Here is a 26,368-nt window from a genome sequence, read left to right as displayed (position 1 = left end):
CAGATTGAATGGATTTAACAAAGTTCTGCCGGTTAATATTGAACTACAAATTGAGTGGATTTAACAAAGTTAAAAGCTAGTGATTAACAGATCTAGGGATCAGTTATTGTGGAATGAGATTGTGCATGTTAATTGCCTAAGTACTTTAGGAACAGATATGTTTTTAGGCGTTTCCTAAATTCCCTATCTCTTCTCCAAGCTGAAAAGTCTCAACCGCTTTAGCCTTTTCTCATAGGGATGTCATCCCATCCCTTTTATCATTTTCATTGTCCTTCTCTGTACCTTTTTAAATTCTGCTATATCTTTTTTGAGATACGGCGACCAGAATTGCACACAGTATTTGAGGTGCCGCGATACAAAGGCATTATTATAACATTTTCATCTTTGTTTTCCATTCCTTTCCCGATAATTCCTAACATTCTGTTTGCTTTCTTAGCCGCCACTGCTACACCCTGAGCTAAGGGTTTCAACATATCCTCAACAATAACACCTAGATCCTTTTCCTGGGTGATTACTCCTAACAATTCCCTGGGCGATTACTCTAACAATTCCCAAGAAAGACATGGTTAGACTCATATTGATTCAGAACACAGCGGTTAGAATGATTTATGGTCTTAAAAAAATATGATCATGTGACTCCATTTTATTGTGAGTTGCATTGGCTGCCAATGGAAGCTCGTGTTTTGTTTAAGTTGGGTTGCTTTTGCTATAAGTTTATGTATGCCACCGCTCCGTTTTACATGGTTAATAGATTCTCCCTAGCATTGTATAAAAATAGTATAAAATCCCATGCCCTGTTTACCTTTCCGTCAGTACAGCTTCACATGATAGAGAATTTCGATTGTTACTGCTTGGAGCCTGTTCTTACAAACATTTCAAAACTCAACTGAAAACTTATCTTTTTTCAAAATACTTGGTCAAATAATTTCTTTGTTATACTTAAATTGTCTTAGTTTATAATCTTTTGTAAACCACGTAGAACTTATGGTTGCGCCGTTAAGAAGTACGATGTTATGTTATATGTTAACGTGGAACCCTGCATCGTGTAGCTCTAGTTTGAGTCCAATGTATGCTTTTGTGTGGCTTACATGTAATCACTTTGGGATCTGTTAACTGAAACCTTAACACGGCTGCAAAACGTCTGTGATAATTGTTTGAGGTGGCCATGTCATAGGGGGAGAATGAGTCTTGACATTTATCCCCCGATATCCCCAATGTTATGTACACAAATTTGGGCACATGCCAAATTTGTGTGTACAATTTAACCCCCCTTTTTTCAAAACTGCGCAAGAGGGTTTTAGCGCCGGCTGGCATGCTGAATGCTCTGCGCTGCTTCAAAACTCATAGGAACTCAATGAGTGTCGGAGCAGCGCAGAGCATTCAGTGCACCAGCCGGCGCTAAAACCCTCTTGCGCGGTTTTGGAAAATGGGGGGATGGGGTGGTAAACTGAGTAATGAGCCAATTAATGCCAATAATTTGGGGTACATAGACGAAACTGTGCGAGACAATCACGCGCAGCCATTGCCGGGCAGACAATTGCGCGCAAGACGTCAGCGTGCTGGATTAAAACACTATTTTAAAGCACTCCAAGGGGGTGTGGGGGATCCCCCCACTTTACTTAGAACAGTTGACGCTCCCGTTGTGGGGGGTGTTGGGGGGAACCCCCCATTATAGAGGAAACAGCCTTTTTCCCTCTTTTTTTGGGACAAATGACAGTTTCCTCTGTAAACGGGAGTGCCAACAGTTCTAAGTAAAGTATGGGGGGGGGTTCCACCACACACACCCCCTCGGAGCGCTTTAAAATAGTGTTTTAATCCAGCGCGCTGACGTCCTGCGTGTGATTGTCTGCCCGGCATTGTCCGCGCACGATTGACTCATCACCAAAATTTGGTACTAGCAATTATTGGCACTAATTGACAACAGTTTGGACTTGTGCATGCTACTTGATAAACGCTGTTCTATACAGATGCGCACGCAAATCTTTTAGCATGCAATTGAAAAGGGGATGTGACTCTTGGAGGGGCATGAGTGGGTCAGGAGTGTTCACTAAATATGCCCACAGTATTATAGAATTCAGGAGATCCATGCCTAATTTACATGCGAGGATTTACCTCAGGTTTCAGCTGGTGTTATCCTCGTACTCAAAGTTGGGTGCTGATCCCTTCGCTACGCACTATTCTATAAATAACATCCAAATCAGAGTGCTATTTATAAAATAGTGCTCAGTGCAAATTTCTTTGTCGGTGCACAGATTGATTTATTTATGTATTAACCATATTTATATTCTGCTTTAACCAAAGCAGGTTACAAAAATACATACAATACTGTAACAATGTTTTCCATTTTTCAGTCTTCATATACACTTCTCTGCACTACTGAATCTAGTCCTGAATGCATGTGTCCACATGGTACTGCATGCTAACCATTTAGCTGACAATATGGTAAGTGTTTTGACATCCCCAATACTATTGACCATCAGACCCAGACTTAGGGGGGTGCGGCCAGGGCAATTGTCCTGGATTCCCATGCAACAGGGAGCTCCAAGCCTGCCCAAAATTGAAGAAGACCCAGCCTTAGGGTTACCAGATTTTCTGAAGTAGAAACCTGGACACGTGGTCCCGTGTCGCCCCCCCCCCCCCCAGCCCTGCATTATTCCGCCTCCAGCACCACTCCCACAAAGCCTCGTCTTTCTGGGCCATGTCTGGAGAGCCTCCGAGCATACGCGGATGCTTGCGACGTCATCTGCACATGCTCAGAGGTACTGCAGACATGGCCAGAGGTCAGGGCTTTCCAAAACCCGAACAAACTACCAGGTTTTGGAAAGTCCACCCGGCCACCGAGACAGTCCTCTAAAAAGAGGACATGTCCAGGTTTTCCTGGATGTCTGGTAACCCTACCCAGCCTACTTTATGGTTTGAGGCCTAGTCTGCCTCCCCCCCAAAAACAAATTAATGCCCAGGACTCTAGTCTAACACTGACTCTATTCAAAATTAACATATTACTGTTTTCTCCTTTGTAAATCATAATGAAAAACATTGTCATCAAAATTCTTTGCGTGAACATCGGGTTACCTGGGAGTCGTTTTGTAAACTCTATGAGCACCTGTACATGGAGCACTGCGGTCTCAGACAGTCGCAAGAAACTCTCTTCAGGATTTGCAGTTTCTTCCAACTGAATTAAATGAAAAAGAAATCGTACGTATTGAAATAATAATAAAAAATTATTTCTTATATACCGCTGCCTGTCCACTCTCATCTCTCTTGCCCCTACTTATCAATCGTTCAGGAAATCGCTCAAAACATACCTCTTTGACAAATTCCTCTAACCCCCGCTCCTCCCCTACCGAACTAATTATCCCTTGCCTATCTCCCCTTCCCTTCCCCTCCCCCCATGCAACAGTTACTAAATCTTTTTTGTAATTATCACTGGCTTTTTACCATATAATTGCTAACTAACTCTCTACACCTACATTGTATAAATCGCCCTGAACTGTCTTCTTGATATGCTGTAACCTCGATGTTAACTTCGCTGTAACCTTGATGTAACTTCACTGTTAATGTACAGTCTCTTATCCTGTAAACCGCTCTGAACTGTTTTGTGGTATTGCGGTATACAAAAATAAAGTTATTATTATTATTATTATTATTTACAATAAAGATACATTTGACAGTACATGGGATAGAAACGGTTTACAATAAAGATACGTCTGCTCTGCTGATTTCTTTTTATTTTGAACTTGCTGACCTTTTCTTTTAGTCTGCGGTACGGGCTATGGGTTCTGTCGATAGGGGAGGGGGAGGGGGAGGGGGGGTTGTTTTTGCACTGTGGGGTCTTAGGGTGGTCACATTGTGTTCTACTGGAAGTATTTTTGATATTTTGTATATGTTCTTGCTGGCATTTGTTGGGATACAAGTGGGTTACAGTAAAGATATATTTTGTCAGTACATGGGATGCAAGTGGGTTACAATACAAGTGGTTAATAAATAAAACCAGATGCTAAGACAATACCTTTTATACTGGATACACATAATGGGGTGGTGAGTGGTTTGTTGGTTTTTTTTGGGGGGGAGGGTTATGGTGCTGGCTTTATGTTCCAATATTCAATGCTAGATTGTATCCAAGCACCATCATTGAATATTCAGATATGTACAAATGAACAGACGGCACTTATCTGGTTAAGTGCTGCTGAATATCGGCAGATAGCCCCTCCCCCCAAGCAATTTATCCCTTGACTGATTAGCTCACTTTGATTATTGACATCAATATGGTCTTTTGACCAGCTTTCCAAAGCTAGCACTCCCTCCTAAGTTCTAAGGCAGAGTTCTTCAATGCAAGGCCCGGTAGCCAATGGAGGCCCCTGAGGATTTCAGCGGCAGCCCTGACTGTCATTTATTTATTTGTTTATTTAATCAGTTTTTGAGCCCAGAATGGGTTACAAGTTAACATGCATAATATAGGTTAGCTAAAGAAAGTTAGAGAAAGATTTCTAATAGAGATACGGGAGAAGATAGATAGAGACAGTCTGCTAATAGTGATAATAGACACCTTGCAGTGGTGGGACAATTCCCATACATTAACGGACAGATCTAAAATAGTTGATTGGCAAGACATTCTGTGTGTGTGTGTGGGGGGGGGGGTGGTTAACTAGGGGGATGAGCTAGGTCAAGAGATGGGGATGCCACTAGACACCAGGCGCTTGATATTCAGATCAATTTAAGCAAGCTGGAGAGGCTATGAACAGCTTAAATCGCCTATCACTGCCCAACTACCAATATTCAGTGGACAGTGTCACTGAATATCGCCTCTGACCAGCCCAAAAGAGAGTGGATTGTTCAGAGGGGCAGTGTTGGGGAGGAGCTGGGGCTTATGCAGGTGCTGGCAATATTCAGCCAAGGTCTGTATAAGCTAAGTGGGTAAACTGAGACAGCTTAACTAGGGCCATGTGTCCTCTTTTAAGAGGAAATCTGGTAACCCAAGTGCTGCTAGACAACAGGTTTTATTTTTATTATTGGGGACATCAGTTTTGGAGGGAGGGAAGGGGCTGCTAGACTCAAGTTTCAAGTTTCAAGTTTTATTTATATTTGATTTATCGCTTAATTAAAATTGTTTCTAAGCGAATTACAATATATAAAAGTAACATATAATTATACATACAGTACTATTAAAATAAGAAATAACTTATAAGATATTATAAAACTAGCAATTTATACAATGAATACAATTTAAAAAAAAAAAGGAGGATTTACATAATAAGTATATATGATGGGCTAATAAATTTATACAATGGTGAAAAAGATATCAACATAAAAAAAGGAAGAATTAGGAAAAAAGCGTGGAAAAGAAGAAGAAAGGGAAAGAGGGAGAGCTCAAAAGTAATTTATAAGTTAAAAGCATCCTAAATAAAAAGCATTTTAGATTCTTTTTAAAATTGCTTAAGTTATTTTCATCTCTTAACTGTAAAGGTAATGAATTCCAGACTCCTAGGGCCAATGCAGAAACTGAAGCCACTTTTTAAAAAATGTGAATCTACCTGTCAGTATGTGAGTCAATCGCCACTCACACACTGACAGGACGAGGGATATTTAGCAATGAGCTATGGATCTGTATTTGCAACATGTCAGTAATTAGCATTCTCATTAATTACTGCATAGCCGCAGTATATTTCCTGATTAATTCTGCAGCAGAGGCTGCACACTGAATCATCAGCGCACAGCTGTGACATATGGCTTTCTGAAGTGGCCCCTGGCAGTGCCCAAGTAACTCCTGACTCCATCCCCAGACTGTCTGGGCACTAATCAGATAGTGTTATGGCAGTCAGACAAGTTTCAAGTTTTCTTTATTTTTGATATACCGTTTATCAGACAGGTATCTAAATGGTTAACAGTAAAATGAGATTTTAAAAAATAATATCTTATTTAAGGCTAAAAGTAGGTGAGCATTTATGCACTGATGTATATGAAACGAGAGGGAAATATGGGAAGGAAAGTTAGTAAATACATTGAGATAGAAAAAAAAAAAGTAAAGAGGTAAGTGGAAAAGGGAAATACATTAGAGTAGGGCTGGCTTCAAGATTTTCCAAAATACTTCCGAGAGTGAGAATGAATTGTCTTTAAAAAGAAAGGTCTTGGCACTATGCGTACACTCATTGTCCTGAGATGTTATTTACGCTGGAATTTCTTCCCCGTACGTCCTTGAAGGGTTTTCGGGGCTTTTTGGAGCGAGCTATTGTGCTGAGGAAAAAAACATATTACATGGTTGGATACAACAGGACCCGCTTATGTTGTCTCATTGGCGCACTCTCATGATAGAGCAAGCCTCCATGGAACGCCTCTTTTGTCCATCTTTGGATACCAAACCGGGACATTTGTTTTGTAATATTTGGGAGCCTTTTTGGCTCACATTGACTCCCAATGCTTGTAGTGATTTGTTAAACCCATGATATATTGTTGGCAGTCTGGAATATGGAATATTTTAGTTGTTTCAAGTTTCTTTAAAAAATTTTATACCGCTCAATCAGACTTCTGAGCGGTGTACAATAAAATAGCATTACAATGATAAAACTGATATAAAATTTGATAATAAACGAACAGGGGAGGAACTACAATAGTTTTGAGAAAAAAGAACAGTCAAGGGATTAAAGTGTAACTGGGTAGGATCTGTGTGGTTGAGTATGGGGGGAGGTGGGGTGGATAGGGACTGCTTTGTTCTTGTTTGCTTGTTTCCTGTGTACTGCACATACGATGTTTGTTAGTATATTGTTTTGTTTTTTTAATTCATCAATAAATATATATATATATATTTTTTTTTTTTTTTTAAAAAGGTCTTGATGTTTGTTTTGAATTTTTCTAAAGAGTTTTCTGATCGGAGATCTGTTGGAAGGACATTCCACAAAGAGGGGGCAGTGACAGAGAAAATGGATTTGCAGGTAGTGTCATAAAAAAAAGTTCTCGTATCGATGGAATGGTGAGTAGGTTTTGGTTGCTAGATCGGAGAGCCCTACAGGATGCATAAGGAATTTGAAGTTTGTCAATGAAAGCTGGTTGGTGGGAGATTTTTGTTTTGAAAGTTACATGCTGCTGATTATCCTATGTGGACTTGGTCGGCCTAGTTAACTCTTCCCTCCTCAGACTGCTATAATGTAGCATATACTGTACATTCTTTGACTCCTATATGGTAAGTCTCCTTGAACCTGTTTAGGCATAGCACGACTCAGAAATACTAGATTAGATTAACCGTAGGAGCCTTTCCAACTTGGTTATCTAGCACTGAATATTAAAATTTAATAAAATATTTTCTAGGAAAGCTCAAAATGAACCACATGCTCAGGATGGTAGCCAAGGGTCATAATTGAATAAACTCAGTTCTGACTTTTTTTCAGCGAGTACAAAAAACCGTATGACCATGAGACCTGTGTGTTTGAGAAAAGCACCAAATAATAAGTCACTTGCTTGATACTTAACAAATATTTTTGCTTCCTCCAGAGGAATTGTGTATCTCTGATGTGCAGCCACGATATGATCAATAATTTTGTGCTCCTCTACAGTCAACTCCACTCTCTGTGGGATCTAAACGCAAACATGAAGATACATTTGTAAATACCATTAATTTAAGGAAATATCTAATCCTGATTTTAAAAAATCTACATAGGAACTTTAAAAAAAACAAAAACAAAACATCACTTTTCCAGATCTTGTTGTACATGACGCATGTTTGCTGTCACTGCTGTCCTCTTCCACCTTGATGTCACAGTACCGGCTGTTGTTCTGCTTAAGGTTTTTCCGGAGGCGCTTGGATTTACACTGCACTTCAGTCAATAAACCTGCAACACACATAAGACAAAACACTTTGATGAAAGAGCTGCTCTGAAACAGGAAGATTGTTTTACTGCGCTAGCAGTTTTTAGCGCAGAGAGCCATGCTGAATGGCCCGTGCTGCTCCTGACGCTCATAGGAGCGTTGGGAGCAGCGCGGGCCATTCAGCGTGGCTCTCTGCGCTCATAGGAACTCTATGAGCGTCGGGAGCAGCACGGCTCCCCGCGCTAGAAAACTGCTGGCGCACTTTAATAGAAGAGACCCTTAGATTTAGGGCTCCTTTTACGAACTTTTTAGCACGCGCTAGCCAAAAAACTACCGCCTGCTCAAGAGGAGGTGGTAGCGGCTAGCGCGGCCGGCAAATTAGCACACGCTATTACGCGCGTTAAACCGCTAACCCGGCTTTGTAAAAGGAGCCCTTAGTAAGCTACTGCATCAGCCCACAAGTTGCCACCTATGACAAAAAAGGGTGTCAGGTCAAAAGCGCGCCAGGACAAAGGTGCGCCCAGACAATTGAGCGCAGCGCGGAGGTGCGCGCCACAGAAAATTACTGTTTTTACGGCTACGACGGGGGGGGCGGGGGGGAACCCCCCCACTTTACTTAATAGAGATCGCGCCGCGTTGTGGGGGGTGTGGGGGGTTGTAACCCCCCACATTTTACTGAAAACTTCACTTTTTCCCTGTTTTTAGGGAAAAAGTTAAGTTTACAGTAAAATGTGGAGGGTTACAACCCCCCAAGCCCCCCACAATGCCGGCGCTATCTCTAATAAGTAAACTGGGGGGGCTCCCCAACAAAACCCCCCGTCGGAGACCCTAAAAACTGTAATTTTCTTCGGCGCGCGCCTCCGTCTTGCGCTCAGTTGTCGGCGCGCGCCTTTGTCTTTCGTGGGGTTGTCTATGAATCCAAAAAAGGCTAATTTTTATTATTTTTTTTAGATCTCGAAAAATTCGATTAAAGTCGAAAGGCATTTCTGGTATCTTAGCTCCAAGTTCACAGACACACCAAAGTCAGATAGTTTATGAGTCAGGAATGATAACTATGTTAACCACTTCCTGTAATTGTTACTGAACTTGCAAAGTCAAAATGTTTCTGCTGAATCCTCATGAAAGAAAGTCCCTGTTGGGGAAATATTCTCATTATGATTCTGGGCTGATTGTGGGACTTTTTTGCTGGAGCAACTTTCCAAAACATTATTATACTTTGAAGATCATATAGGTCTTGTATTCAAATGGCCTTGATTAATAAAAGATTTAACTGTTGTACGTACACTCTGCAAGCATCCCCACAGCTTTACATTTCTTCAGCCGACACTCCTGACACTTCCTTCGCATGTACATATCCATTTCACAGTGCCCGCCATTCTTGCATCTATACACTGCATTTTTGGTAATGCTACGACGAAAAAAACCTGACGGGGAAAAAAAGATGCTTGGGATATATTGGATTTCTAAGTTATAGCGGAGGCAAATATTTGAGGAGATAGGCTGCAGATGAACTAAAAGAGCTTTGGTTACCTTCAAAAACTAATCATAAACTATATTAAGTTAGTCCAATAAAAAAGGTATTTTTCCCTTTAAATTTTAAAATCCCAGAGAGATAGGAATCTTTGGACCCCAGTTTGTTTACAAAAGATAAATAGTTCTAAGTCTAATAGATGTTGGCATTGTCATGTTAATTTAGAGATGTTGGATCATCTGTGGTTCTATTGTCCATTGATACTTCATTTTTGGAAGTCAATTTGGGGACAAATCAATGTTGTACTTGGGTCATCGATACCAATGACTTATGAAGCCATAATTTGTGGTACTCTATTACATATTAAACCTTCTTTGGATCGATATAAAAGCCGGCTTTTCTTGATAATGATGGGAATAGCCATCCAGATGGTTACACATAACTAGAAGAGCTATGATCTACTGAATCACACTTTCTGGTGGTTAAACCTATGTTCCAGTTACAAGTATGAAAGAATGAACGCGGAATGTTTGGGATATAGTAACGCATTCAAAATGGCGTGGAGCCCATTGACTGCATTTATTGAGTCACAATAACTGTCATGTACCTTTCCTTTTATTTGACTTCCTTACACATCCAGGGTGGGTGGGGGGAGGGGAATGTATTATTGTTTGCTATTCTTAATTATCTATATTATTGAAATTAAATATGTACTTCTTCTATTAATTATGGGGAGGAGGGGGGAGAAAATTATTGTTTTTGAATTATTTGTGTATTTAAAGTGCGTTCTGTTAACATTTGAAAATTAATACAGATTTATTAAAAAAAAAAAAGAGAGAGAAGCAACCATAAGGAAAACATAGGAGCTACATCCCAACCTCAGAAGCCAACTACATAAGTACCTGCAAGAAATCCAAGCAAAGAAACAATGTTTTTGTTTTATTTTTACATATTACCTTGAAGAGTGAACTAACATGGCCACTACACCATTTCACTCTATATAAAAATTGTGTCTTGCATCCTTGAGGCCAAGAGTCCTCGCTTTTGGGGCTACTTTTTTGGTTAAATTTCCGGCAAAATGTTGTTTCCTATCAAAGCAAGAATTTTCTTTTCTTTGGGCCCAAACAGCTTTTAGATTTTATAGGACCAAAAGAAGGGTTGGTATCTCAGTCCAATGATAAATGATCTGATGGGTTACCTATTACCATCACTCTAATATAAATTTGTTTCCAGTTTATTGAAAATTTCCTTTCTTAATCTCCACAATTGTGGACTAAATATTAGTTAAATATTTCTAAGTGTACGTGTTTGTAAAATTACTTGATTTTTTTTAATGAATGTTTCTGATCTGTTTCAAGTTGCATATGCTTGATTTAAAATTGAAAAAGTTATAAATAAAGTTAAAAAATATATATATTTTGCCTTGCCCTGTCTGGTCAGAGAAGAAACGACAATGGCCTACTTGGTATGTGCTGTGTTTCTGTCTCTTGAGTTGTGCAGCTCCAAGTAAAGGGGTCCTTTACCAGTGGCATAGTAAGGGTGAGCAGCGCCTGGGGCAGCGGCGCCCTTCCCCCGCCCTCTTCCCTGCCATCCCTGCCGTGCGCGTGCCCCCCCTTCCCTTTCACCATACCTTTTTAACTTCTCCGGCATGAGCAGCGTGCCCACGTCGGTGTCGGCTCGCCCTTTGACGGACTTCCTAGGCGCAGGTCCCGGAAGTGACATCAGAGGGAGCACCGATACCGACGCAGGCGCCAGAGAAGTAAAAAAGTTACGGGGAAGGCAAGGGGCGCGTGGCAAGGATAGGAGTGGGGGAGGGGTGCCACGCCCTTAGGAAGGCTGCACCCGGGGCGGACCAGCCACTCCGCACCCCCTCTTACTACAACACTGCCCTTTAGTAAGCTGTGCTAAATAGTGATCTGTGCATGGGTTTCTTGCACGTTGAGACCACTTGTAGCGTGGCTTTAAAATAGGGACATTTTCCATTTCCTCAATTAAGGGACACATGCTAATTTCTGAAGTTAGCACATAGCTATTAGCGAAGGAGCCCTTAGCAACACGTATTTTCTAGACGTTAAGGGCTCCCACAGTAACTATGTGCTAATTAGTTAGCGTGCAGTGAAAACTACTGCGGAATGCTTGAGCGCATTCTGCGGTAGTGCATTGTAACCCACGATGAGCACACATTAATGTTTACTACTGTGACGGGATAATCGCTCGCCAGACGCCAGCGCGCCGACAATCCAGTGTCGACAATTTGTCGCAAGACAGAAGCGCGGGGGAAAAAGTAATTTTTAAAGAGCTCCGACTGGGGGTTTGGGGTGGCAACCCCCCCAACTTTATTGGTTAGTGTTTGCGCTGCTGTTGTGGGGGGGTGAAACCCTCCACATTATAGAGAAAATGGAACTTTTCCTGAAAAAAATCAGAAAAAGTTCCGTTTTTGCTATAATGGAGGTTTCCAACCCCCCCGAACCCTCCTCCAACAGCAGCGCGAACACTAACCAATAAAGTGTGGGGGTTGCCACCCCAAACCCCCCATCAGACCTCTTTAAAAATTACTTTTTCCCCCGCCCGCTTCTGTCTTGCGCCGAATTGTCGGCGCTGGATTGTCAGCGCGCTGGCGTCTTGCGCGCCACTGTCTATGAACCGCTTACTGCAGCTTTGTAAAAAAGCTCATTGGCCTTACTGAAATCCGTCCATAATTTAGGCTTAAACGGGCTATAAATTTTTTAAATAAATATTTATTAATCAACATACAAAAGTATTTAAAAACAATACTTCTATCTGTATGGGTGGGGAGGGACGGAGGAGGTTTTGGGAAAAGTGGGAGCTAGCCTTGGTATTGCCATGAGCGTACTAAGAGTGCCAGTCCCTCATGGATTTAGTTCTTTCATTCCCTGTTCTTACTCGTTTGTCTTTTGGCTAGTTTGACCTTGGGGGGGGGGGAATTTTGGGACTTGGGAGGTTGTTGATGTTTCCTTCTAAAAGATTTATGACTTACTGATTGGTTTTCTTTACTTTTTGTATACGGCTTTTTTTGATTGTTGAGCCTGACTATCTTTGGTTGTTTGTATTGCTGTGGTCATTAATAAAAATTGTTTCAATTAAAAACAATACATCTTATATCTAATAAAAGCGGCTGCTACCCACACTTCTGTCCATGTTCATAATTATTCACATAATTCTATTAACAAATAAACTATCCCCCCTTTTACAAAACTGTAGTGCGGTTTTTAGCGCTTGCCACGGCGGTAACAGCTCTGAATAGAATTCCTACGAATGTCAGCTATTACCGTCACAGCCAGCACTAAAAACTGCACTACACTTCCATAATTGCTGATCATACACAATCCATTCACATAAACGCATCAACAAATAATTATGTCTTGGAGTTTTTATAAAGATATCTCTAGGCTTACATATTTCTTATTAACAGCATCAAAGAATTGAAATTGCTACTCTTTCTTTCTAAAATAACACTTTTTTTCTGAAGCTGTGAAAGAGGAATTGCTATAGCAGGAAATCCCTATTTAACATCCCCCCCCCTTTTTTTTTTTTTTTTTTTTACAAAACCGCGCAAGAGGTTTTTATTGCCGGTCGCCATGCTGAATATTCTGCGCTGCTCTGATGGTCATCGAGTTCTTATGAGCGTTGGAGCAGCGCAGAGCATTCAGTGCGCCAGCCGGCGCTAGAAACCTCTTGCACGGTTTTGTAAAGGGGGGAGGAGGGTAAATCGCTTATTTTATTTCCCTTATTAATGAATTGCTCATAACAATTGAAGGGATACTTTTCATGTGTCTTGTAGTTTTTCTTTCAACTGTGTTTGAAGCTGTAAATCCAGACCTTGTTTGTTTTTCCTTCACTTGCTGATATACTACAAGGCCATTTTATGTTTGAGAGATGTGTTTTCTTATCCTATTGTGAAGTGAAATCAATTGTTTTCATAGTTGTATTTGTAAGAAGCTTTAGATAAAGAAAGGCTCTGCTAACCAAAAAGCACCTTTAGACTTAGGCTTTTTAGATAGTAAGGGGTTTGTTATTTCTTTTAAAGTTTCATGTGATCTGTGTCCATATATGGTTTGTATTTACATCATATACTGACGACACTAACCCATGTAAAATGATATAAAAAGGATGTAGAACATTCAATAAATTAGACATGTTTGGGAGATAATGGGCGTCTGTTGTCTCTAAGATATTGTCCCCAGATGCATCTGACTTACTAATGACAGAATGTGTGAGGCAGTAATTGGGACCAAATCCTTTTCAACAATGCCGTACCTTTACAGCCTTCGCAGGTGAGTGCATTATAGTGATAGCCTGAAGCTTTGTCCCCACACACCACGCACAGCTCCTCCTGCCCTTTTATTCGCATAGAAGAATGGCTCAGTCTTGGTCTCTTTATTCCAAGATACCCATCTGCACTGTTGCAACTGGTCGAGTAGGTTGGTTTATTTAATTCACAAGTGCTTGGCACGTACTGCCCATCACCGTATTGGGAGTCCAAGTTATAAGTGCTGTAGTGCAATTGGGATGGGGGAGATTGCAACACAGACGAAAATGGCCCATTTGAATACTGACTGTACGCTGCGGTCTGGAAGTCGGAGTCTTGCAGCTGATAATTGATATGGTCTGGCAGAACATCTAGATTTAATTTAAAAAAAAAAATTAAAGTAAAAAATAAGATGCAGAAGCCTTCAATCTATGGCACTCAAAATGTTTTCATGTGGTTTTATAGTAAATACATAAGGCAGTCAGTAATAGCAAGACATCGTAGAGAAACAGAGAAATCTCGTCACATCTTGGAATACAGTGGTGAAATCAAGAAAAACAACTTACAAGACATTTAAGGGTCAAGAGATGAATTTCTCCCTGTGCTCTCTAGAAGATGGTCTTCCACAGGACACAAAAAGGGTAGTTGCTTGTTTTACAAAGAATCTGCCTACAAAATTTACAGCCGGAAGATTCAGATTGCCAGTATATTATTTTCTGCTCCAGTCTATAAAAAACACTTTTTTCTTGTTAATGAAATTTGTCTAGCACAGTTTATATCTATTCAGGACAGCTCCAAGTTGCTAATCCTGGCGATTATTTGCTGTTCAGCAAAACAAAAAAGAGGAACTGTGATACCTGTTTCAACCTTTGTAACCAAAGCAGTGCTCAGTCAGAACCGTATAACGGTAAGAAAATCACAAATCGGGGAATACTCCCCTGTAAGTGTTTTCAATCATCTATCATTGCACCATCTTCATTTGGCAGAAAGGTGATGAAATGAACTTCAAAAAATCTTAAGTGTTCATTGTGGTATAAAACAAACTTCAAAAATTAAAGCTCGTACATTATCGTGTACCAAAATCTTAACTTAAGTAAAGGAGTAAGGAAGTTGTTTCACTCCAGCGGGACCTGACGCGTTTCGCCAGTGGCTTCCTCAGAGAACCCCCACTGGCTGGCTGTAATCAAAGAGTAAAACTTCTCCTCTGCTCCCAAAATTACATCACTTGCTGTTTACATAAGAATAGCCTTACTGGGTCAACCCAATGGTCCATCAAACCCAGCAGCCCGTTCTCATGGTGGCCAATCCAGGTCACTAGTACCTGGCCAAAAGTCAAAGAGTAGCAACATTCTGTGCTACCGATACAGGGTAAGCAGTGGCTTCTCCCATGTCTTAATAACAGACTATAGACTTTTCCTCCAGGAATTTGTCCAAACCTTTCTTAAAACCAGCTACGCTATCCGCTTTTACCACGCAGTCCAGAGCTTAACTATTCTCTGAGTGAAAAAATATTTCCTCCTATTGGTTTTAAAAGTATTTCCATGCAATTTCATCGAGTGTCCCCTAGTCTTTGTAATTTTTGATGGAGTGAAAAATCAATCCACTTGTACCTGTTCTACTCCACTCAGGATTTTGTAGACTTCAATCATATCTCCCCTCAGTCTTCTCTTTTCCAAGCTGAAGAGCCCTAACCTACAACGGGAGCAAGGCAGCCATTTCATATGAGCGATCTGCCCGGGGCAGGAGCGTGGGAAGATCGCTCCTGCCACGAAAACCCGCTAGACCACCAGGTAAGGCTTAAGGGGGGGGCTTACAGGGCTTAAAATAGCCAGAGGGAACCGGGGGTTAGGGGCAGAACTGGCCCAAATATTGTTCGCGGTTTTTTAATATTCGCGGGCCGGCTCTGCCCCTAACTCCCATGGATACAGACGGAGAAGTGTAATTTATTACTGCTGTCATGGTGAGACAAAACTTACCATAATACTGCTGTGGTTCTCCAAGACAATATCCATCTGGTACTGTTACATATGTATTGGTCATGGCCGGCTCTGACTCTTCCACTCTCGTCTACACCGCAACACCTGCCTCAAAGAAAACCTAGAAAACCGATGCAAGATTATTTGCTCTGTAAATTATTTGAAAAAGAATAAGTTGATCAGCTGTTACAGCTTTGATTTTATTGTTTATTGTATAATACTTGATGCTACGCTTCACCATAAGAGCCAGAGGCATCATTGAATTGTACATATAATACCAACATTAACTAAATTCTCTCACAAATCTTACTTGCTTCTAAGTGTAAGGGCCCTTTAACCAAAAGGCTTTAAGTCCTTAATGGGGAATTAATGTGCCATAACAGGCTACTGTGTTATTACTACCACTACTACTATTAATTATTTCTACGCAGCGTTGCACAGAGTCACAAAGAAGAAGAAAACAGTCCCTGCTTGAAAGAGCTTACAATCTAAACAGGTGAGACAGACAAACAGGATGTCATGGATACAGTTAAGGGGAATGGTTAATCCTCTGGCTGGGTTGGAGGGCAGAGGGGAGAACAGGACAGTCAAGCCATTGTGACATCACTGATGAGGTTGGCTCTTATTGGTGGAATGAGGCATTATGACATCACAATCTCATTTCTGCTTCTCAAAGACAAACAGGATGTCATGGATACAGTTAAGTGAAACGGTTAATCAGCGGGCTGGGTTGGAGGGCAGAGGAGTAGGGTTAAGGACTGAAAGGGGCTTTGCAGTAGTTTGCCTATTTGATTAAACCATACATTGCTACATTTTTTGTTCAGGGGGCATGGCATGGATGGAGAACGGGCATGGAAGCGTTAGCTAGTACTTCTGTTAAACAGGAAGTGTTAAGTGCTCCCGCATTAACTACAAGCAGGTCCGCACGCTATTTGGCTATAAGAAGCCTAATTTCACATTGAACTTAAGGTAATAAACTCCCTGCTCAACGAGAATCCCATCAGCCCACCTTCCCTCTCCCTACCCAGTTATATTCAAATTAGATCCTCAATCATATGCAATAAGAAGGATTTGTCTGCTAAAGCAGGCCTCAAAGTTACGTATCAAGCTCTGAAGCAAACACTGGATTAGCTAATTCAGGCCTAAGCACATAGGCTCTGCATAAGCAGGCAGGTGTACACTGAAAGAAAGAGAAGACACTTATGGCCAGAGAGCTTTCCTATTGTGGCTCTATGAGAAGCACCCATGGGGGAGGAGGGTTGGAGGAAAGGAGAGAGAAAGAGAAGCACTGAAAGGGTACAGAAGATGGGAAGGGGGACCACAGAGATGGGTGGAGTGAGGGTGGGGCTGCAGGAGAATGTGGGCAAGGACTGTCTTCTTGGCTGATAGCACTATAGAAATAATTAATAGTACAGTATGATACAGAGGAAATTAAATAATATCCAAAATCTCAGCTTTATTAATACATCTTCTTTAAAACATTTTTTTCTGTTTTCTTTAATACATTTATATAGTGCTCATTCAAACGTGAATATCAAACTACAGTGGTTAGTGAGAAAGCTTCATATTCTTCATTACCATAGGCTGGTAGGTTCGTCCTCCCCATGAGAAAGAGCCGACTGACAGTACCCCTCCTGACGAAGACAATTTCGAAACTCGAGTTGGGGGGTAAATGTAATCCGAAGGAGTTACGTTTACAGCACTACAGCACCTTTTTGCACTAGTTCACTTTCACTCAGTGGTTATAAGTAAAATTCAACTTAAGGAGAGCCTTTAAATGAGCCTTTAAATTGATAGAAGATTGACAATATGGTAATGAAGAATATGAAGCTTTCTCACTAACCACTGTAGTTTGATAGTCACGTTTGAATGATCATTTGGATGGAGCACTATATAAATGTATTAAAGAAAAAAGAAAAAAATGTTTTAAAGAAGATGTATTAATAAAGCTGAGATTTTGGATATTATTGGAGAAGTTCATCCAGCTATTTTGTTAATATCTCCCACATTTTGTGACAGAGGAAATTAAAGAAATTTCGGTGAACCTGGAAGATGTACTGAGCCAAATTGAGTAGTTAAAGAGTGATAAATTACCTGGACTGGATGATAAATACAATGAGGTCTACTATCTTCTCTGTCACTGGCCCCTCTCTTTGGAATAGTATCCCAAATTGCTTACGCGAAGAATCTATTCTTAATCATTTTAATACGAAGCTAAAGACATTTCTCTTTCTTGATGCCTTCCAGACCTAACTGTCCTTTAAAGGGCAATTGAGTTCAATATTATTTCTAGCAGCCCCTCCCATTGTTTTTTATAATAATAATAATAATAAACTTTATTTTTCTATACCGCCATAGTCAGACGACTTCTAGGCGGTTTACAATGAAAGAAGGCTGGACAATCAGCGAATTACAGAAAGCATGAAGATAAATGATTACATAAGAAATTGGAGTTACATGGGGAAAGTATGCATGAGAGATTAAATTAGGGTTTGCAGAGGGGAGATAACATAGAGAGAGAGGGTCGTCTGTTTAGGTAATGAATTTGTCAAATAGGGCGGTTTTAATTGATTTTTGGAATGCGTTGTAGGTCTGTTTGGCTTCATTTATGCAGTTTTCCAGCCAGGATTGCTGTCTGTTCGCTTGGAACATGAAGGTTCTGTCCAGGTAGGATTTGTATCTGCAGCCTGTGGTCTTTGGGTATGCAAAGATGTTTTTGTTTCTGGTTGTTCGTCTGGGGTTGTGCAGAATGTAGTTCTTGACTTTTTACCTTTTGTTCCTGTTTGTCTTTGTCTTTAAAAATCTTCAAAAGTTATTAAAAGTTACAGTTTGGTGACGTAATGTCAGCTTAAACTTGTATTTTAGCTAAAGTTTGTTTTATGTTTTTATGAATTTGCACACCGCTGATTGGGCGGTATAAGAAATTTTAAATAAACTTGAAACTTGAAAAAGAACTCAAACATGACATTGACAGATCTGCTATTAGTGATCTGTAACCTGTTACTAAAATCGTCTCTTGTACCTGAAGATTGGAGGGTTACACTGGGGAGATCTGGGAAATTACAGAGTGGTAAGCCTGATTTCAGTGCCAGGCAAAATTGCAGAAACAATTATAAAAAAAATTAGTCTTATAGCCCGTTACATTAACGGGTGCTAGAATATATGGGTGTGTCTGTCTGTCTTTATTTCTTTCTCTCTCTCTCTCTCTCCTTCTTCTCCTCTCCTTCTGTATTCTGTCTTTCTTTCTGTCTTTCTTTTTCCTCGGCTGTCCACCCATTCTTCCTTCCTTTTACCTTCCCTATGTCCACCCCCCCCCCTTCACTGCTCCCCTTATTCAGCAGCAGCCCTTTTCCATCTTTTTAATCTCTCCCCTGTCCAGCAGCACCTCTTTCCTGTCCCCCTGTCCAGCAGTAGGCCTCTCTTCCTTTTTCTCCCCCGTCTCTTCCCCTGTCCATCAGCACCTCTTTCCTACTCCCCTGTCCAGCAGTAGGCCCCCCTTCCTTTTTCTTCCCCCCTAGCACCTCTTTCCTGCTCCCCCATCCAGCTGTAGGCCTCCCTTCCTTTTTCTTCCCCCCTAGCATCTCTTTCCTGCTCCCCCGTCCAGCAGTAGGCCTCCCTTCCTTTTTCTACCCCCCGTCTCTTCCCCTGTCCAGCAGCACCCCTTACCTCATGTCTACCCTCCGCCGACAGCCGCCTCAAGCTGCTGCGGCCTGCAGGCGCCGACAGCCGCCACGGTCTGCAGCCGCCAACAGCCGCCGTGGCCTGCAGACACCGACAGCCACCGCGGCAGACAGCCTCCGCGCCGCCCGAAGCCGACATCTGCCTTGGGAGAGACAGATGCGTGGAAGCGCGCATGTGCACTCCTACCTGTGGGGACCTACTGCGCACGGAAAACGGAGCACGCAGGTAAGAGTGCGCATGCGCGGCTTAGGCTTTTATTATATTAGATAAAATTGTGGATCACATAGACAAACATGATTTAATGGGCAGAGTCAGCGAGGGTTCAGCCGAGGGAGGTCTTGCCTGACCAATTTGTTTGACTTCTTTGAAGGTGTGAATAAACATGTGGATAAAGGTGAGCCGGTTGATGTAGTGGATCTAGATTTTCAGAAAGCTTTTGACAAAGTTCCTCATAAGAGGCTCCTGAGCAAATCAATGAGTCACGGGATAGGATAGATTTCCAATGAGCATCGGAATATTTAGCACTGGGCCATAGTAGAAACTTCTACCGCAGCTTCGTAAAAGGGGGGAGGGGGATTGTGAAATGTTCTATTGAAGATTAGCATAGTACTAGCTAAACATTAACCATTTCCAGAGGACACCAAAAAATGTATAATCAGAATATGCAACTCAAAAAAACAGCACTGGAGACCATGGGCTCCTTTTACGAAGCCACGTTAGCGATTTAACGCGCGTAATAGCGTGCGCTAATTTGCCAGCCGCGCTAGCCACTACCGCCTCCTCTTGAGCAGGCGGTAGTTTTTTGGCTAGCGCGGGGGGGTTAGCGCGCACTAAAAATGTGCGTGCGATAAAGCCGCTAACGCGGTTTCGTAAAAGGAGCCCTATAAGTCAGAATAGCCAAATTGCATGAAAAATAAATTTATTATCCAACAAACAGATGACACAACACGATTCGTATTTTGGCCCCTAAGGCCTGCATCAGAAGTCTAAAAACAATAAATAAAATAAAAGTATGAAAATGATTAAATTATAACTATACTAGAATTAACTGGACTATGTATATAAAGTAGAGTATGCTAACATTTTGAAACACAGAAAAATGATATGGAACAATAATCAATGTGAATTATGAAATCTTGTTAAAAAAATAAATAAAAATGAATAAAATAAAACACATAGGGGTCCATTTACTAAGGCAGGCTAGCCATTTTAGCGTCCATAGACTATAATGAACACGTTAGCGTTTTGACCAAATTTATGAGTGATGAAATGAAATGAGATGACCAAAAAAACAAAATGTGTGGCTAGCGAAAAAATTATTTAATTACTCACACTATGGGCCTCTTCTGTTAAACTGCGCTAGCAGGAGCCGCGCTGAATGGCCCGCGCAGCTCCTGACGCTCATAGAGTTCCTATGAGCGTCGGGAGCAGCGCAGGCTATTCAGCATGGCTCTCTGTGCTAAAAACTGCTAGCGCAGTTTAATAGAAGAGGGGGTATATCTTGAAACGTGGATGAAGGTTCAAAAAATCTATATAAAAATTGAAACTGAAAGGTCAGATACTAAAAATGGTCATGAGTTGAAAAAAGACCTATAACCGTGAAAGCTTTTTAAAAAAATGCCAATAATGAGCTCCATAAGAATAAAGGAAAAAATAAAAAAAAAATAAATCAGCAAAGTATAATTCAAATTGATGGCAGAAATATAATAAATTGCCATGTGAAACCACCCTAGCGAAACAAAAAAGTAAAAGCATTTAACATTAGGAAGAAATAATCAAAATAATATATGACATTGAAACTGTGGTGGTTATAAACTAGAGAATGATATGGGGACAAATTTTTTCCCCTCCCCGTGGGAACTCATTTTCCCATCCCATCCCAGCGAGTTCTTTTCCTGTCGCTGCCCGGTTCTCATCCGCACAAGCCTCAAACACTATAAAATCATAAGTAGCAACATTCTAGACGTCAGATTGTGATGTTATAATGCCTCATTCCACCAATGCCTAAGCTCCGTCCTCATCTGCACAAGCTTCAAACACTTTCAAATCATAAGTAGCAACATTCTAGAGCTCAGATTGTGATGTCATAATGCCTCATTCCACCAATGCCTAAGCTCCGTCCTCATCTGCACAAGCTTCAAACACTTTCAAATCCTAAGTAGCAACATTCTAGAGCTCAGATTGTGATGTCATAATGCCTCATTCCACCAATGCCTAAGCTCCGTCCTCATCTGCACAAGCTTCAAACACTTTCAAATCATAAGTAGCAACATTCTAGAGCTCAGATTGTGATGTCATAATGCCTCATTCCACCAATGCCTAAGCTCTGTCCTCATCTGCACAAGCCTCAGACACTTTAAAATTATAAGTGTTCAAGGCTTATGTGATTAAGGCAGAGCTTACAGGAATGGGGCAGGGACAGGGACAAAACTCGTAGGGACGGAGAAATTGAGTTCCTGTGGGGAAGGGGACAAATTTGTCCCCGTGTCATTCTCTACTATAAACCAATATGTCGCAGTACTGCCTGAGGTAACATTTATAGGCTGCTTTTTCACAGGCATATTTATTTAAAATATTCTATATTTAAGAGCATTTTTAACCATTTGAGGGGTAACCTGTTTGCTTCTTTGTTTCCCATTTAAGTGCTCTTGGAGCTAAAAGTCTGGCATGAAGTCAACCAAAGAGAATGTTTTGGTAAGAACACACACAAAACTCCAATGAACTGTTAATGAAGTCTTCCAAACTCCCACTGCTCTGTTTAATCTCTGTTTATTAGATTCCCCACTGCAAAACAGGAACAGGGTGAAATGTGGGTTATGATATTTTTGGATATGACAGAATTAAATGCTATAGATTTCCCCCAAGGGAGGCAAATATATTTCAAAAGAATAGTTTTCCCCCCTAGGGGCCTTGAAGTAATGAAAAGACCATTAAAGCGAACTGGGGAATGAAGATGAAGCTGGTAGGAAGGAAAGGAGTATAAAAGCCCAGGATCAAAGCCAAAGGATCTTATCACATTCTTCAGATAGCAAACTTTGTCCCTGTCATCCATCCTCCTCTCGCATGGAAAGAAGAGGGGCCGTAGTTTAAACATGAGGGGAATGAAAGGAAAACAAGTTTGTCAAGCTCTCTGCTACCAGCCAGAGTTAATTAGTGACTATCATGCCCCCTGTTATCTTTATAAGGGATACAGACCACCCAAATGCATATTTGATTGTAATTTGTGCTATGGACAGTGTCTTCTACTCCTACTCACTGGAAACACTAGATTCCTGGCAAGATGAATGTTGAGGAGGAGGCAAAGAAGGAAAAATGATTCTCCTCCAGTTTTATAAAAACAGACCGGCAATATTAAAAACGGAACTCCCCAAAACTGTCTTAAATGTAATCAACCAATGGCTACCTTGGCTCATCAATTCTGGGCCTGTCCTTTGGTCCAGGTTTTCTGGACTCGGTTGTGACAACATATTGCCAACATGTGGCAACATGGCTATAATAGCTGTCCAGAGATGCTCTTCACATTGGAGAATCTCCCTTGCGCGTCTCCGAAGGGGTTCCGGGGGTTTCTGGAACATGCTATTTTGTTGGGGAAAAAAACAATATTGCATTGTTGGATTGTACCGGATTCCCCCACCCTGTCTCAGTGGCGTGATCTCATGATACATCAAGCTTCTATGGAGCGTCTCTTCCTGACATCCTTGGACACACCTCAGGGATGTTTGTTTTGTTCCATTTAGGAACCATTTTGGCTCACATTGACTCATGATTTGATTTGCATTCTAGAAGATGGATTGTTACATTTGTGTGGGGTATTTGGGTGGGGGAGGGTTGATGAGGGGGGTAAGGGGTGGAAGGGAGGGTGGGGAGGTGCTGTACTTGCAATGTGTATTCTTTTTGTTGTTTTTGCTGGGTTTGGTTGTGTACATAATTTTCAATAAAAATATTTAAACATAAAAATGGAACTCCCTTCACCGAGACGTACAGTAGAATTGCTACCTGACTCCATGTCAGCCCTGGCAGGCTCGTACAGTTCTGGTTTTACACTTCTCTCTCACCACCACCTATGGATTTGTGCAAGTATGTAGGTGAAATACAGTCCAGCAGTGTAAAGACTAGCAGGATCAGGTAACACCAGTGTTACTGTAGCTCGGCATCTTCACCAGGGCTGACACCAAGCTTCGCTCTGTTGACTTGTATTCATGGGGACATTCTTTGCATACCTGCCCAAATAAAATGCCATTTTCTTTCATGCTAAATCCCCAAGAAGCAGTTTCGTCTATGCAGTTCTGTGCTAGCATTCTGGGATGTGACTTATCATAAGCCAAGCTTATAACTCCAATGTATTATGTAACTTCTTTCTCTCATGTATTCCTTCCTTATGCTTCCCTAATTATCATGTAACTTCCTTCTTCTTGCATTGTGTAATTCGCTGATTGTCCAGCCTTCTTTCTATGTGAACCGCCTAGAAGTCAGTTTGACTATGGCGGTATAGAAAAATAAAGTTATTATTATTATTATTAGATTCATTACATACCACCTTTTGTAGTATAAAGAGAGGCGTGACCAGTAGAAGGAAGAAGGTGTTGAAGCCCCTGTACAGGTCGTTGATGAGGCCCAACTTGAAGAATTGTGTTCAGTTTTGGAGAAAACCAAAAAAAAAACTCTGTGGAGTTACGATGTTCCTAAATGGACTTTATTTGAAAGTGTCAAAGTTCAAGTTTAAGTTTAGAATTATTGTTAGAAAGCTCTTCAGGGACAAATTCCAGGTTACTTAAAGGCCCAATTTATTTTTTTTTACTACAAATCGGATTACTTCTCTTTTTACTTTTCCATTGGTACGAGGACGTAAACCTGAAGTCATTATGCCACTATATAGATCCATGGTGAGACCGCACCTGGAGTACTGTGTGCAATTCTGGAGGCCGCATTACCGCAAGGATGTGCTGAGACTGGAGTCGGTCCAGAGAATGGCCACCAGGATGGTCTCGGGACTCAGGGAGCTCCCGTACGAGGAGCGGTTGGGGAATTTGCAGCTCTACTCACTCGAGGAGCGTCGAGAGAGGGGAGACATGATCGAGACATTCAAATATCTCACGGGCCGCATCAAGGTGGAAGAAGACATCTTCTTCTTCAAGGGTCCCGCGGCAACAAGGGGGCATTCGTGGAAAATCAGGGGCGGGAAACTGCACAGTGACACTAGGAAGTTCTTCTTCACTGAAAGGGTGGTTGATCGCTGGAATAGTCTTCCACTTCGGGTTATTGAGGCCACCAGTGTGGCGGATTTTAAGGCCAGATGGGATAGACATGTGGGATCTATCCGCAAAGATAGATAGTGAGGATCACTGGGGTGGGCAGACTTGATGGGCCTTGGCCCTTATCTGCCGTCTATTTCTATGTCTATGTCTATGTCTATGTCTTTTGCATCGATCGATTGATCTCTTTTCAGGCTGCTAGTTGGGATGTTGAATTTCGTAGGCCCCTGTCGTTGGCATCGTCATATTTGCAATTTAGAAACTTGTTGAAATCATCATTGTTAATCAAACTTATTGGTAATTGAAAATCCAGTCATTTATTATATAACTGGAAATTTTTGCTATTTTATACACATTGTTTTCTGCAAATTTTGTAAGTCACTTTGGTTTTGCAGTTTTTCGTTTCTTTGTTTCATCGCAATGAACTGAAAGGTATTTGCAGCCTAGAAATGGAAATGTAGGAACTTTTGAACCTGTTGAAAAGAAAATAACTAAAAAAATAATAATAATAAAGTACATTGAGGGTACACAGTGCAGAATTTGCCCTTTCATGTGCATTAAGAACATAAGAACTGCCGCTGCTGGGTCGGACCAGTGGTCCATCGTGCCCAGCAGTCCACTCACACAGCTGCCCTCTAGCTAATGACCAGCGCCCTAACTGAGACTAGCTCTACCTGCATATGTTCCAGTTCAGCAGGAACTTATCTAACTGAATCCCTGGAGGGTGTTTTCCCCTATGACAGAATCCGGAAGAGCGTTCCAGTTTTCTACCACTCCACTGGCCTACCAGAGTTATTTGGCCCTGGCCTCCTTCCAAGCTCAGGGTTACCAGATTTTTGGTAAAGAAAAAAATGGCTGTGTGGCTCCACCCCATTCTGCACTCTGGCCATGCCTTACTCTGCCCCAGGCTCCACCACATTCTGCCCCCAGCCCTGCCTCATTCTGCCCCCCAACTGCGGCCATACACAAACCTCATCTCTTCAGGGCTAAGTCTGGAGGGTATCGTGATGACATAAGAACATAATAAATGCCACTGCTGGGTCAGACCAGTGGTCCATCATGCCCAGAAGTCTGCTCACGCGGCAGCCCTTTGATCAAAGACCAGCACCCTAACTGAGACTAGTCCTATCAGCGCACGTCCTTGTTCAGCAGGAACTTGCCTAACTTTGTCTTGAATCCCTGGAGGGTGTTTTCCCCTATGACAGACTCCGGGAGAACGTTTCGGTTTTCCACCACTCTCTGGGTGAAGAAGAACTTCCTTACGTTTGTACAGAATCTATCCCCTTTCAACTTTAAAGAGTGCCTTCTCGTTCTCCCTACCTTGGAGAGGGTGAACAACCTGTCCTTATCTACTAAGTCTATCCCCTTCAGTACCTTGAATGTTTCGATCATGTCCCCTCTCAATCTCCTCTGCTCGAGGGAGAAGAGGCCCAGTTTCTCTAATCTTTCACTGTACAGCAACTCCTCCAGTCCCTTAACCATTAAGTAGCAGAAATTCTGCATTATCCCCTAATGCACTTTAGATACTGTCCACTTTATACAGGGTAAAGCTATAGTTAACATGGATAGAAAACACACGTATGCACTGAACTATTGTCAGAATTGAGACATCGGTGGCTGTTACATGTGTGATTCAAGGCTCAATGCTTGTAACTGGACTATTTGAAATGGGAATGCCTTTATAAAGATTCCACCGTGAGAGTCTGCAAATAAACTGATGTTTACTAAAATGAGGGATGTACATTTTCTCCATTCTCGGCATGTTGCATACATTTCACTGTCTGTGCCTTATCAATTACCATTGTTTTGAGAATGATTGTACCAAATGAGAAGACAGCGAGACCATAAATGTTTAACGCAAACATTCCTTGGAGATTTATTATGTTTACAGATTATGTAATGGAAATAAAAAGCCAGCTAT

The 26,368-nt window shown here is 41.5% G+C and overlaps 1 protein-coding gene across 2 annotated transcripts in view; it reads right to left on the bottom strand.

Annotated features, from left to right (window-relative positions):
• The window catches only part of LOC117347657 (bile acid receptor-like), a 55,747-nt gene that overhangs the window by 12,799 nt on the left and 16,580 nt on the right, over window positions 1-26,368 (bottom strand). For both annotated transcript variants that reach the window (XM_033918861.1, XM_033918862.1), the window contains exons 2-7: window positions 15,515-15,635; window positions 13,547-13,909; window positions 9,081-9,221; window positions 7,681-7,820; window positions 7,462-7,566; window positions 3,073-3,172 (exon numbers count right to left, since the gene is read on the bottom strand). In XM_033918861.1, coding sequence (XP_033774752.1) covers window positions 3,073-3,172; window positions 7,462-7,566; window positions 7,681-7,820; window positions 9,081-9,221; window positions 13,547-13,909; window positions 15,515-15,578 — 913 coding nt within the window. In that variant the 5' untranslated portion in view covers window positions 15,579-15,635. The remainder of the gene's footprint in view (window positions 1-3,072; window positions 3,173-7,461; window positions 7,567-7,680; window positions 7,821-9,080; window positions 9,222-13,546; window positions 13,910-15,514; window positions 15,636-26,368) is intronic.

Source organism: Geotrypetes seraphini, chromosome 13 (assembly GCF_902459505.1).
Source record: "Geotrypetes seraphini chromosome 13, aGeoSer1.1, whole genome shotgun sequence".
Classification (NCBI taxonomy): domain Eukaryota; kingdom Metazoa; phylum Chordata; class Amphibia; order Gymnophiona; family Dermophiidae; genus Geotrypetes; species Geotrypetes seraphini.
Note: the sequence above shows the minus strand (reverse complement) of the source record. Positions and strands in the feature narration are given on the sequence as shown.